Source organism: Entelurus aequoreus, linkage group LG02 (assembly GCF_033978785.1).
Source record: "Entelurus aequoreus isolate RoL-2023_Sb linkage group LG02, RoL_Eaeq_v1.1, whole genome shotgun sequence".
Classification (NCBI taxonomy): domain Eukaryota; kingdom Metazoa; phylum Chordata; class Actinopteri; order Syngnathiformes; family Syngnathidae; genus Entelurus; species Entelurus aequoreus.
The window spans coordinates 82,711,931-82,727,528 of NC_084732.1; the positions used below are offsets into that span (position 1 = coordinate 82,711,931).

Below are 15,598 nucleotides of genomic sequence, written 5' to 3' on the forward strand. Positions count from 1 at the left end.
AAATCAATTCAAAATCAAGTTTGCACTTGTACTATGTACACTTCATCATTATTATGTCATGTTGTATATTTATACTAGGCAAGGGAAGAGAGTTATATAGTCTGTATGATTTATGTTATTTTCGCAATAATAATAATTCATTGATGGAGTTAATGGGCAGTAATACAACTGTTGTCAATTAGCTGACTGTATTACTGCTAGTCAGAGGTGGGTAGAGCAGCCAGAAATTGTACTCAAGTAAGAGTACTGTTACTTTAGAGATTTATTACTCAGTAAAAGTAAGTAGTCACCCAAATATTTACTTGAGTAAAAGTAAAAAGTATGTTGTGAAAAAACTACTTAAGTACTGAGTAACTGATGAGTAACCTGTTTGTTTAATGATGACGGCAACAAATAATGCACAAAAACATAAAAATAGCAATGAGCAAATTTAGAGCCAGGAATATCTATTAAGCAACTAAAACAATAATATATATTAAATAATAATACATTAACATAAAAAAAATGAAGGCAAATTGAGCCACAATAACTTAACAGCACCATAGGCTCAGTAGGCAGAGATTACAAAGGAAAATAACAAGTTAGCCTTTACGCAAACCATAAACTGATAGGTGTGGGCAGCACCTGGGAACACACTGATTGGTGTTTCTATGCATGCGTGTGTGTGTGTGTGTGTGTGTGTGTGTGTGTGTGTGTGTGTGACTGTGCGTGTATCTCTGTCTGTCTGTCTATGAGGCTGCAGTGCGTTAATAAATGTCCCTACACATTTCTACCTTGAAGGTAGAAAAGCGCTATACAAGTATAACCCATTTATCATTTATTTATTTATTATACGATGTACATTTAACAGTGATTCATAGCAGGGAAGCTAACATCAGCCTACGGTGACAGCCAAAATATCTACTAACGTTACTTACCGCGATGTACTTCCCCAAATTTGACGTTGAGTTCATGTAAGCTGAAGATTGTTGTTGTTTGCCGCTGAAACTTAATGTGCAGTTAATCATGTGACCGCCTGGCTCTGTTTGATTGGTGAAACGGAGTCAAACGTCACCAGTGACTGCATTTGATAGGTGAAACGCAGGCCGATAGATCCTACTTTGAAGGTCTGTCTGACAAACCAAAACAAACAAAGCGTGCATTAACAGATCGATAAAAATCAGTAGCGAGTAGCGAGCTGAATGTAGATAAATGGAGCGGAATAAAAGTAGCATTTCTTCTCTATAAATATACTCAAGTAAAAGTAAAAGTATGTTGCATTAAAACTACTCTTAGAAGTACAATTTATCCCAAAAGTTACTCAAGTAGATGTAACGGAGTAAATGTAGCGCGTTACTACCCACCTCTGCTGCTAGTTTTTTCCAATAGCACCCTCACTAAGTAAGATTGAAAGATTTATCTACCGGACACTAGTTTAATTTTAACAACTACCTAAATAAATATTTGGCCATTACTACTAATAAATGCATTTAAGGTATGCTGTAAAACATTATATTTTAACCAAGCTTTTTATTCTAATTAATCCTTTACAAAGATACACTTTCACGGGGTGGTTTTGAATTGGCTGAAAAGATGCTTGACAAACAAAAAGCAATTTATAAAGTTTATCGCCATACATGCAAGATTGTATTGTCCTCTATATTATCCTCCTCTCTATACCAGGGTGTTTAAACGTTTTCCACCGTGGGCCACATACTGAAAAGTCAAAACATGCAGGAGCCGTTGTGATATTTCTTTATTTTGTGAAAAAAAAGCTAAAAACAGACGTTATATATATTTACACAACTTTGTCAGCTTTGTGTTATAAGGGCTAAAGCATATGTTTATTGATCATTAGAATCACTATTTTAGCGTTTTGTCTGCCCGCCCTAGACTCTCATTACTCTACATTTTATTTTTCTGTTAATAGCTGCTTACTTTCTGCTGCAACACATCCAACAGTTGCAACAGTTTACTAAGAACTTATTTATTTTGTTGTTTCAAGCTAGCTCAGCAGTTAGCCTAGCAATTAGCAGGCCTGCTTCAAGCTTGCGCTTGGGTTTAGCCTTGCCCTCCAGTGATAATGTTACTCAATATACTAACAAATTAACTTTATTTACTTTATACTTATATACTACTATACGTAAAAAAATATATCGTGCAAAAGTTCATTCATTTTAGCAATTCAACTTCAAATGTGAAACTAATATATTTGCACACTCTTTTATTCAACTTTTTATTTTCCTGTTAATAGCTGCTTACTTTCTGCTGCAACACATCCACACCTGTGAAGTGAAAACCATTTCAGGTGACTACCTCTTGAAGCTCATCGAGAGAATTCCAAGAGTGTGCAAAGCAGTAATCAGAGCAAAGGGTGGCTATTTTGAAGAAACTAGAATATAAAACATGTTTTCAGTTATTTCACCTTTTTTTGTTAAGTACCGTATTTTCCGCACTATAAGGCGCACCTAAAAACCTCCAATTTTCTCAAAAGCTGACAGTGCGCCTTATAATCCGGTGTGCCTTATATATGGACCAATATTGAGCCACAACAGGTCTCACAACCCCAGCCTCTCCTGTAGCGTCTATTCTATGCGCCTTATAATGCGGTGCGCCTTATTATGCGGTGCACCTTAAAAATGAACAAAGTTTTAAAATAGGCCATTCATTGAAGGTGCGCCTTATAATCCGGTGTGCCTTATAGTGCGGAAAATACGGTACATACATAACTCCACATGTGTTCATTTATAGTTTTGATGCCTTCAGCGACAATCTACAATGTAAATAGTCATGAAAACTTTTAGCCTGTACTGTACGTAATTTATTAGTTTCACCTTGCAAATCTAATTGCTGGAATAAACTAACTTTTACACAATATTATAAATGTTTTTGAGTTTCACCTGTACTATATTTGTAAGAAATGTACTTAATATGCCGCAATGGAGGTGATGACTATTAACTTAGTGGAGCGTCTCCATGCTATGTATGGAGATACACAGTTAGCTGCCTGTCAGCTGGGGGTAGGGCTCGGCAAAAGTGTATCTCGATATATTTTTACTTAAACTCGATATTCGATATATATCTTGATATTTTCCGGTGTTTTTTGTTTACCTTGTCTCAAGTTCAGTTTTGCTTTCGTTTTGCATAGCCATCCCTAAGCTTCAGTGCCTTTTCCTTTCCCTTTTGTTCATTTTTGGTTTAATCGTTGCATACCATTTTACCTGCACACTGTCTCCCGCTGTGCTCTGCATGTTGGGATCACGACAAACCATCCTTGACGCTTTCCGACTTCTACAAAGCAACTAACTACTTGCTGCCACCTACTGATATGGAGTACTACATGGTTAACCTGCCGAGCTCTATACAGCACAGATACTCGACAACGGCACATTATTTGCAGATTATAATTATTGATTTGCAAAAAAATAATTTTTTTGGACCAATTAGGTGAAGTTGCAAAATTTCCAACGGCACACCAGACAATATCTCACGGCAGTGTGCCGTGGCACAGTGGTTGAAAAACACTGCTCTGGAGGGATGAATCACGCTTTTCCATCTGGCAATCTGATGGATGAGTCTGGGTTTGGAGGTTGCCAGGAGAACGGTACATTGTGCATAGTGTGAAATTTGGTGGAGGAGGAATTATGGTGTGGGGTTGTTTTTTTCAGGAGATGGGCTTGGCCCCTTAGTTCCAGTGAAAGGAACTATGAACGCTCCAGGATAGGAATGGGATGGCACTTCAAGTTCATATGTGAGTCAAGGCAGGTGGCCTAATACTTTTGGCAATATAGTGTATTTTAGCAGTAAAAGGCAGATGTAGCCAATATAAGGAAATAAGTTATGCCATGGTCCACCGGTGTAAATGAAACTTAATGCAGTGAAACAAAGTGCTCGAAAGGTAGACCGTTTCTGCTCTGCGCCAACAACCAACTCCTGTCACAGCACCGTTGTATTAAAAATGCTCATTGACCCAAGCTGAAGGCAAGCAAGCACCTCTGACGCCACATACACACACAGCCACACTTGAAAAACAGCAAAAAGCAGAATGAGTGCATTTCATTTTCATCAGTGTTTTGCCCCCGGGCCCTAAATGTGTCTGTGATAAGTGATGACACTGGGCTTCCTGATGGTCCGTGGAGGAGGTTCTGCTCCATTGCGACGCTCTGGCCAAGTCTCCAGGAAGAGAAGGGGGGGAAAATTAATAATTATCATCATGGATAACACCAACAGGGAGCAATTTATCATTGCTCCCCTTTCGCCTGGCTATGTGTCAGTTAGCCGCGTGGTCCGGCCAGATACTATTATACAACGGGGAGGGGGGGGGGTCATGTAGAGGAGGAAAATGGAGGATTGCTGACGGGAACGGGGGGCGGGGGGAGAGGTCTAATGCGCTTTTGATAGGGTTTACCCAGGCGTGGAGGCTTCAAGCATGACCACCTCACAGGCACATCGGTGTGAATTCCCTCCCCAGCCTCTCCTCTCACCCTCTGCCAGATTGCCGTTGTTCCGGTGAGGTGGCACACGAGCCGTCCTCGCCGAGTCTTCGTCCAACCGGAGTTCCTCACACATGATGCCCTCAGACAACACGCAAATAAGTGCTCTGTAACAGCTGGAGAAAGTCCTTTTTCAGCTGTGCGAAACAGACCGTGGACAGCTGCATCACTGAGCTTCGTTAATTAAAAAACACAACCAAAGCCATCGGAGGTCCCCAACTTCTTCCCCGACCACCGTACAAAATTCAGCATTTGCTACAGTCGTCACAACACCGCCCCACACTATATTTTTTGAAGGTGCACGTCAAGCACCTATACAAAATATAGGGGTGCTTGATCATTTTCGGTCCTATATTAGGAATCATGACATTACACCAATGAATCGGATAAAGCAAGATTGTCTATATTGTGCAACACTTCCCTTAGGCTATGTCTACACTAATAATTATTTAGCCTAAGCCTCGTTTCGGCCACACTAAATCATCGTCTAAGATTCCCCTCATTGGATAATTTTTTACACAGGTAAGTGCGCCGTCTATGTCTTGAATCTCCGGCTCTTAGCTTTGTATAGACTCATCGATCGTTTACAAACTGGGTTCGGAGAGGAAGTGACTCCAGAAAGACCGCACCCCACACAGTGACGTCAGAAAGAACCCGCCACAGCCAGCTTCATTATAATGTGGTTTCGTAACTCGAAGCTAACCACTGGAAATATGGAGGCGAGTCATCCAGACATGCCCGTGTTTCTCCTTCTTCTACATGTAAAGACGCTTGTGGAAATCACACATGAATACCTTAAGAAAAAGCGATTGCAGCTATTTGGGATACAACACTTCTCAGACAACAAGAGAACTTTTGAATGTCCAGGTCAGCTGTGATTCTTTTTACCGAAAAACTTTGTCCATTTGTTGAAGGAGAACCGAAGAGAATGCGGGCTCCCGTGGATGTGATAAAAAAAGGTAGCGTGTGCTTTGTATTACCTGGCCGTCGAGGGAAGACTACGGAAAACGGCGAACGCTTTTGGACTGGCAAAGCAGACTGTATCAGTTATTGTCCACCATGTATGTCGCAGACTCAACGTCTAGGTCCAGAGTATATAAAGTCACCAAAAACGAATGGACAATGGAAGGTGAAGGCAAAAGAGTGAGGAATGTCCTCACCAGATATCTAGATCCCTAGATTGATTGTTGTAAAATGTTCTTTATCACATGTGCATTAAAGATTTGATTAATTTATGATGTCTCAGGTGTGATACACTACAATAGGGCCCCACAGCACACTGGATTCCAGTTGATTTAAATACCACAACACTGGATATTGTTCAGATAAGTAAAATTTGATTTAAAAACTTGCACACAAAGCAACACTGGAGGTGACTATGACATGCGTATTTTCCGCGCATGCGTAGTAGGTTGCGTTGCGCCGCAGGACGGAGGGGGGTAGGGGGTCTTAAACGATCATTGTGTGTGTGGACAAAGATAAGGTTAGGTTGGATTTACCCTGGATAACCTTAGCCGGCTTGGTGTAGAAAGGGCCTTAAGCTTACTGGACCTAACAGTGTAAACAAACATGACATTGGTCGTGCTGGACTTCTTTACTACTCCAGAGTAAAACATCCCTCAAATTTCCTGCAAACACTCTGCGAGGAAGAAAAAACACAATGGCTATGACTAGAGATGTCCGATAATATCGGTCTGCCGATATTATCGGACGATAAATGCTTTAAAATGTAATATCGGAATTTATCGGTATCGTTTTTTTTATTATTGGTTTCGGTTGTTTTTTTTATTTTTTATTTTTTTAATTAAATCAACATAAAAAAACACAGGATACACTTACAATTAGTACACCAACCCAAAAAACCTACCTCCCCCATTTACACTCATTCAAACAAAAGGGTTGTTTCTTTCTGTTATTAATATTTCTGGTTCCTACATTATATATCAATACAGTCTGCAAGGGATACAGTTCGTAAGCACACATGATTGTGCGTGCTGCTGGTCCACTAATAGTACTAACCTTTAACAGTTAATTTTACTAATTTTCATTAATTACTAGTTTCTATGTAACTGTTTTTATATTGTTTTACTTTCTTTTTTATTCAAGAAAATGTTTTTAATTTATTGATCTTATTTTATTTTATTAATTTCTTTAAAAAGGACCTTATCTTCACCATACCTGGTTGTCCAAATTAGGCATAATAATGTGTTAATTCCACGACTGTATACATCGGTATCGGTTGATATGGGTATCGGTGATTAAGAGTTGGACAATATCGGAATATCGGATATCGGCAAAAAAGCCATTATCGGACATCCCTAGCTATGATACCTCAAACCTTACTAGCCACCCCTGAAACATGGCTGGTATCCATGGCCGAAAGCCCAAGAAGACAAAAGCTGCTTAAAGTCGGCCGCAAAAAAAAACAGTTGGCGTACGAAAAGTGCAAAAAGCCCCCAAGAGAGGACCCAAGGGCCAAAGGTATTATGACTTAAGTAATGAAACTGTATTTTTATTTGCACTTTAATTTCATTGACAGTTTATTTAATAAACATTTATTATTATTATTATTTAATAATTTAGTAACAATTGTATGTACATTTAATTGTGATCAGTTTATATGAGTCCCTTCATTTGCAGTATATTTGATTAGTATTTATTTTTGTAATTAGGCTGATCTAAGCCTTGATAGTAATCTTTGTGATGTACACGTTTTATATCATGTTAAAAATGTAAATAGGTTAGATATTGAATACCATTAAAATCAAGCGTAATATTACTAATCCAGTGGTATTATTTGAGTGGGTCCCGAACGCCTCTGTAGTGGAAAAGTTGGGCCCCGGGTTCAAAAAAGTTAAGAACCCCAGTCTTGAAGTGAAGTGAATTATATTTATATAGCGCTTTTCTCTAGTGACTCAAAGCGCTTTACATAGTGAAAACCCAATATCTAAGTTACATTTAAACCAGTGTGGGTGGCACTGAGAGCAGGTGGGTAAAGTGTCTTGCCCAAGGACACAACGGCAGTGACTAGGATGGCGGAAGCGGGAATCGAACCTGCAACCCTCAGGTTGGTGGCACGGCCACTCTACCAACCGAGCTATACCGCCCCAAGTCTTAGACTACGTTTACACTGTAGGCCAAAGCGGCTCTCCATCTGATTTGATCAAAATCAGATTTTTTCCCAGCTAACGTTTACAATGCAAGTAAAGTGTGATCTTTATCAGACTCAAGTATAAACGCGCAGAGGCCCCAGTGTAGACTGCAATATGACTCAAGTAAACAACACCAACATTTTAAATGTTCCATTGAAAATATAAAATATTACACATGGCGCTCAAAAATCTATCAAAATGTTTTAGTACAACGTTGGTAAGTTATGAAGCCGCACCGCTTGAAGGATTGTTGCCGCATTAAACATACAAGTATTATTATAGTGTGTGTATAAGGTAAGACATTATCTGGCGTTTTATTTCGCAATATTATGCAAAGGCAACTTTTCTTACCTTCTGGTTCCTGCTGATGTGTATTTGGGATCTGCATAAATCCTGAAAAGTTGCGTGCGTCCGCGCCAGCGTCGTAGTCGATAAGCTTCTTTTTTTTTCTCTATCTTCTTGTTATGGGACATTCACTGTTGCCATTTCTAATATAAAGTAGTGTAAAGTTCTTACTTATATCTGTCAGTAAACTCGCCATGAAAGTGCTAAAACATACCAGTGTAGTGAGTTTACATTATTCACCCAAGGAACTTTAGTTATTAGAGTTCCGGTCGGACGGTTTTTCACGGGACACATTTCCGGTGTGGTTGTTACCGGATGAGGAGATGCTGCTCCGTTATCTATTTAAGTAAAGTCTGAATGTCATTAAAACAGTTAGCTCCATCTTTTGACACTTCTTCCACTCCCGTCCTTGCACGCTACACCGCTACAACAAAGATGACGGGGAGAAGACGCTGCTGAAGGTGAGCCACGTAAATAAGACCGCCCACAAAACGGCGCATCCGGAAGCGACTGTCAGAAAGCGACTTGAAGATGATCTGTAAAACATCATCTATGCAACATTTTGACCCAAGAACTACCATTACATGTTATGTAGACCAGTGGTCCCCAACCACCGGGCTGCGGCACGGTACCGGTCCGTGGATCGATTGGTACCGGGCCGCACAAGAAATTAAAAAAATAAAAATAAAATAAAAAATGTTTTATTTTTTTATTTTTAATTAAATCAACATAAAAAACACAAGATACAATTAAAATTAGTGTACCAACCCAAAAAACCTCCCTCCCCCATTTACACTCATTCACACTCATTCGCACAAAAGGGTTGTTTCTTTCTGTTATTAATATTTCTGGTTCCTACATTATATACGAATATAGATCAATACAGTCTGCAGGGATACAGTCCGTAAGCACACATGATTGTATTTCTTTATGACAAAAAAATATATAAAAAAAATACCATACCCCTACCTCTACCCCACCCCCTGGTCCGTGGGACACATTTTCAAGTGTTGAGCTACAAAAAGGCTGGGGACCACTGATGTAGACCACAAGGAAGTGTTTTCCATTTAGAAAAAAAAAAAAAAAAAGACTCCTTTAATGCGCCTTATAATCCGGTGCAATATACACTACCGTTCAAAAGTTTGGGGTCACCCAAACAATTTTGTGGAATAGCCTTCATTTCTAAGAACAAGAATAGACTGTCGAGCTTCAGATGAAAGTTCTCTTTTTCTGGCCATTTTGAGCGTTTAATTGACCCCACAAATGTGATGCTCCAGAAACTCAATCTGCTCAAAGGAAGGTCAGTTTTGTAGCTTCTGTAACGAGCTAAACTGTTTTCAGATGTGTGAACATGATTGCACAAGGGTTTTCTAATCATCAATTAGCCTTCTGAGCCAATGAGCAAACACATTGTACCATTAGAACACTGGAGTGATAGTTGCTGGAAATGGGCCTCTATACACCTACCGGTATGTAGATATTGCACCAAAAACCAGATATTTGCAGCTAGAAAAGTCATTTACCACATTAGCAATGTATAGAGTGTATTTCTTTAAAGTTAAGACTAGTTTAAAGTTATCTTCATTGAAAAGTACAGTGCTTTTCCTTCAAAAATAAGGATATTTCAATGTGACCCCATACTTTTGAACGGTAGTGTATGAAAACATATTTTAAAAAAGACCATTCATCGGCAGTGCACTTTATAATCCGGTGCGCCCTATGGTCCGGAAAATACGGTAAGTTTGATCGTCTTCTTGGCACTTTGCTAGAGCTGAAGTCCAAGAACTTCACGAAACCATCCAATCGCCACCATATTTATTTGTTTATCGGAGTGTTTTAGCTTTTTTCTTTGAGGTGGAAAAAGTCACAAATAAGATTTATTTATGGGGATTGCTAGCATTAGCTTTGCTCTTAAAAACCCCAAAAACGACTCAGATTCAATCAAATTCAACTATGAAAATCCTTAGTCGAAGACAGTCCTAGTTGGATCGTATAGTTTCAACGGTTTTTGCCCCTCAGGAGTAATAAGGTTTTAAATTAAATTCATTATCTCCTGCTTACTCCATCAGAGCTGATGAGAAATGTTTACTTTCTGCAGTGCGACAGGGCCTAAAGTGGCCTTAAAAATGTTCCACCGCAATTGTAAATTACATTTACTTGCAAGTTGTAAACAACAATGCTACATCAGTTCGACTTTTTCCTCTTATCTTATGTATTATGTAGGAACTAGGGATCCAGACTTATTTTCTGTCCCGGGATTATGCAACGGTTTTGGGCTATTCAAAAGCAGACAACATATATACAAGGCTATGAGATGTAAAGAGGGGGTGAAGAAAGGGTAGCTGGAGGAAAAAAAAACATGAGCAAGGATTTATCTCGAGTGTGAGCGGCACAGACGCAGGGGTTGTGCTGTTCATTTAATGCAAGGTTAGGCAGGCTGAGCTGATGAATGGACTGTCGACAGGAGAACAAAAGCAGGCGCTCCATCATTGGGCGAGAGGCGCAGCAGCTCTTTCTCACCAATCCCTGAGCACTGGTCCAGGAGCAGTTTACCCTTCACACATCCTAACCTTAACTACCACTGAAGATCTGCAGACAATACTGACTCCAGATCAGTATCTTTATGGCAGCACAGCACAGTCAATAATCATCCGTAAATCCTGAGGACAAGCAGCTTTGATGCTGTAGGAGAGTACGGACAATGTAGACTCCTGATACCTATTTCACAAAACACCTGCATTGTATAAGCGTGGCTTTGGGTAGGAGTGATGAGCGATGCATCCCATTGTTCATATAACATCTCAAGGCACTTGAATACTCTTCTATATCAGCAGACTAGAGGAGGCTGTGTTGTTGAGCATAAAAAAGCAAGAGAAAGACAATTTGCAACAGGAAAAGGGCAAGAAGCCCCCCGCCAATAATGTCCCACAATCTGTTTTTCAGAATCCTATGGACATGACTTGGGTAAAAAAAAAAAAAAGACAAAATGTCTACAAATCTAATCAAATACTACAGCCTCATCTCCAAGTGAACACAAGCCAGATAATAACCATATTGATTATCCATTAAAACCTACGCACCAAACAGTGCAGTGACAAACGCTGCTCCTCTACATGCGCCACAATGCAGAATATCAGACATTAAACTGAGGATCTTCTGCTGCGGGCGGCTCACAACACCCTGAAATGTGGCTCTGTCGATGAGGCAGGTAGCAGGAGGAAAAAAAATAGCTGCTAGCATCTCACCAAATAGGCTCATAAAGCATTGTAGCTGACCCCCACAAAGGAGACAACTTAATTCATGAGTAGCAATAATTTGTGACGTTCGCCCATATTGTAGCTTTAAACTTCAAATTGGTCCCGAAAGTCAGACTGTAGTCATTTTTTTTGACAAATGTACATAATTTTGAACTGCAGTTGTATTCCTGTCAAGTGAAGCTGATTCAATGCTTTTGATGTTATAGAGCAGGGGTGTCCAAGTCAAAGCCCGCGGGCCACATCCGGCCCGCAAATGAATTATCTATGGCACCCGGTGTCACGACGGGGTTTTCGCAGCTTACTGCAGGGTTTGTTCTCCCGAAATGCAGACGGACCACTCCGGACAAGGCGTGCAGGTAAAAACATGATTTAATTCTCAAAAAATCAAAGTAGTACAAAAAAACAGAACACAAGGCGAAGGCACAACGTGCTGATCGCACTTGGAGCTAAAGCTAACACTTAGCATAGACTATGGACAAGGAATACTCACGAAACTGTGGCATGAAACAAACAAATTTTACGTAGACAAGGCATGAAGCAAACAATGACGCCAGGCCAACTGACTGGCTAAGGCAAGCTTAAATAATGCCTCTGATTGTGCACAAACAGGAACTAAAGGAGTCCAAAACTAACAGAAAATACAAAACATGATCCGAACCACGGATCATGACACCCGGGATGATATTTGATTAGTGTTAGAACCGGCCCGCAGGCCACAGCCGCCTACTGCTGTTTTGCACACACCAATACCAATACTCCATCAGTGTTGGCGCTAGGAATTTTAAAAATGGGGTCCCAGGGACCCCATCAAGTCATAAAAATGATGACCCCTTTAAATATTCATTTATCAAATTCACCCGTAATACATTAATAATTTGCATTGTTTTCTGCAAGTAAAACTATAATAATTATATTTAATAAAGTTATATAATCATTGCTGTTGGTTTGTCATAGCAAAAAAACTAAGTTATGGGCGGATTTTCTTTAAACTTTCAGGACCTGTACGAAGTGGAATAAGAACAACTGATTAGATTTTGGGCCTGAAGTTTACAGTATGAGCTTCAACTTAAGTGTGTGTGTGTGCTTGCAGCCTCAGCTCACACAGATAAAGATAGGAGATGAGAGGCTTCACTATATTTCTTTAATGCTGCTATAGATGGAACAAAACATTATGGGTACATTTTGATTAAACTTTCAGGAAATGCCAGAATTAGGATAAGGATAAGCGATTACATTTTCGGTGCGAACCGGATAAACCGCCTGTATTTTTACTACTGATTGGTAGGTCCTGACAGAGGTAGAGACTTGGATGTTTGTTTAAGGGAGGTTTTTAGGTGGAATGGATGACTCCCAGTTACCTGAATTAATAGTTGCCTCTTGCTAGCAGTTTTAATTTAAATAAGTAATATATATCTTGTGTCACATGGACTTTGTGAATCATAAGCAAAAAAAAGTGCATTTCCCCTTTAAAATAAAATGGGTTGTGATGTTTCGTGTTACTGCGTTGTTTAAAAACAAACTGGGGCAAGAAGGCTGAGACCATTTACTTTCTCAATTTCAACATCACATTAAAATCAATGCTTGGATTGAAAAGCCTGAGCTTTTTGATTGACTGATATCCTCTTAAATACAGTAACATTATCCATCAACAAGAGCTGACTGATGTCTTTGAAGCTTGTGGGAAGTCCATTAGCAAAGTTGTGTTTCAGGCCAAGCTCGCTTGCTTCAAAAATGCTAATAAACCGTTCAGTCAAGTTCCACAAAAGATTAGTAATTAGTATACCTTGTTATACATAACAAATACATATCTGGTTCTGTTGCAAAAACACTTCACAATAAACAACACAGAAAAACTATAGTGTTGCACCATCCACCACCATTTATCACTTGAACAGGCTGAGCTACTGGATCAAATATGCCTCACCATCTACACTGAGTTTGTTACTCAAAAAGGCTAATTATGTCTTGCAACCTGACATATTTTGACGGTTGTCTGCAGTCTTCTTCAAAAGGGTCACCTAAACACTGTGACGTGTTGCCTATCAGCTGTTCTTAACCAGGCAGACCTGTCAAGTCTACCTGTTTGCGGAAAATAGTCTGATCACAAGAAAATCTGAAAAAGTAGTGAGTTTTTGTTTTATTATCAGAACACAGAATATGCATACTTTGAGGAAACACTATCTACTCATTAATTCCAAACTTTTGTATGAAGACGCCTCAGTGTTTGTCTTTATATCATTATGATGAGCATGTTTGGGTGTTTGTATTTACCGTGCAGTCGGGTTGTCCCGATACCAATAATTTAGTACCGGTACCAAAATGTACATCGATAATTTTCCAAATAAAGGGAACTACAAAAAATTTCAATATTTGCTCTATTTTAACAGAAAATCTTACACTACATTAAACAATCACAGTCAAAGAACAATTTTACAATGTTAAAATTTAAACTAAAAGGCATTGAAATGGCATCGACCCTGAAGGGAACGCCTTCCCTGTGCTACTCGACTAGTCTGCACCGGACCGAACAGCAGGACAGGTGTAACAACAACATTTTTACCTGTCACTCTTTATACCTCATTGTGCAGTTCTGAATGCTTATTATTTAAATGTTTACCTAAGTCCGAAGCAAAGGTGCTAATAAATCACCACATTTGGCGAGGCGTGTTTTAAAGCAGCTGTTGTGAGAGTAGGGTATGTGTGTGTGTGCTCCTTTAAGAATGGCAGTACTGTATTTTTCGGACTATAAGTCGCTCCGGAGTATAAGTCGCACCAGCCGAAAATCCACAATAAAGAAGGAAAAAACATATATAAGTTGCACTGGATTATAAGTCGCATTTTTGGGGGAAATTTATTTGATAAAACCCAACACCAAGAATAGACATTTGAAAGGCAATTTAAAATAAATAAATAATAGTGAACAACAGGCTGAATAAGTGTATGTTATATGACGCATAAATAACCAACTGAGAACGTGCCTGGTATGTTAACGTAACATATTATGGTAAGAGTCATTCAAATAACTATAACATATAGAACATGCTATACGTTTACCAAACAATCTGTCACTTCTAATCGCTAAATCCCATGAAATCTTATACGTCTAGTCTCTTACGTGAATGAGCCAAATAATATTATTTGATATTTTACGGTAATGTGTTAATAATTTCACACATAAGTCGCTCCTGAGTATAAGTCGCACCCCCGGCCAAACTATGAAAAAAACTGAGACTTAAAGTCCGAAAAATACGGTATGTGGGGTGAGTGACGTGAGTAAGTGAGTGGGCAAATTAGGAGAGGCAGCGCTAGCATGTGCAGGAGTGTCAAAAGCATGGTGGATGTTCGGTTGTGCCCTGTGGAAATTATAAATTAAGTGACCAAGTTGTAACTAATCGACAGCCTCGTCATTCCGACCAAACCAGAGCGGAGCTTTACGGACCCTTTGTGAAGTGAAAGGCCTCTCCTGCTCTCCTCGACCACGGTCTGGGAGCCGACAGGCAGGAAAGATGTAAAACAGTACTTGCAACGTGGTGCCTCCCTGTTTAAAGCGTCACCTTTATTGTTAGTTTTGAAGCCCAAATACTTCCATATTGCGCTTCATGCTCCCTCTTTATTGACCAGTAGAATTGTCGTTTTTTTGCCATTCTTCCTCTCCAAGATGTTATTATTTGCATGCACTTTGTGTGTGCGTTTTGACACACTCTGTAGTCACCGCCGCAAAGCAGCACTCAGATGAAAAAGCGATACCGGTACTTTTCAAAGGTGGTATAGTACCGATTTCAATTGATTAGTACCACGATACTTTATTAGTACCGGTATACCATACAACCTTACCGTGCAGTCTCCGGTGTTGGTAATCTTCAAGCAGAAGTCGGACGCGAACTCCAACTCTGACAGACACACTCTGTTGCAGTCAATTGTCTGTAGAGTGTAAAATTGAAATATTACAACAATACCTGTAATAACACACAATAGTCTCACACAAAACATGAAACTTGAAAAACATCTAGTCATAAATGTTTTCTGTTTTGATTATATTTGTTGTGTTTCAAGAATCACTGTCAATTCAGACAATGTTGCAGCAAATACGGTAATGTATCTTTTTCTAGGCATTGATTGTACAATTATAGTACAATCAAAACATCGGTAGCTAAGATTTTGAAATTTGTACTGCAGGTTTAGGATGAATTGGGGAACAATGGCCAATTGGCCACAATGAAATAATTAATATCAGACCGGCAAACACAATAAGCTAATATTGACTCAGAACATGAAACATATTGCACACAACTGGACATGTGCAGCTTGCTCCAAGCAATTTGCTCTCTCTGTGTTAAGAAAAAAAAAGCTCAGTTTTGCAGGAATGTATATT

The 15,598-nt window shown here is 39.4% G+C and overlaps 1 protein-coding gene across 1 annotated transcript in view; it reads right to left on the bottom strand.

Annotated features, from left to right (window-relative positions):
- Positions 1-15,598, bottom strand: part of prmt3 (protein arginine methyltransferase 3) — a 119,626-nt gene that overhangs the window by 26,269 nt on the left and 77,759 nt on the right. Inside the window, exon 13 of the mRNA XM_062069393.1 lies at positions 15,061-15,147. Coding sequence (XP_061925377.1) covers positions 15,061-15,147 — 87 coding nt within the window. The remainder of the gene's footprint in view (positions 1-15,060; positions 15,148-15,598) is intronic.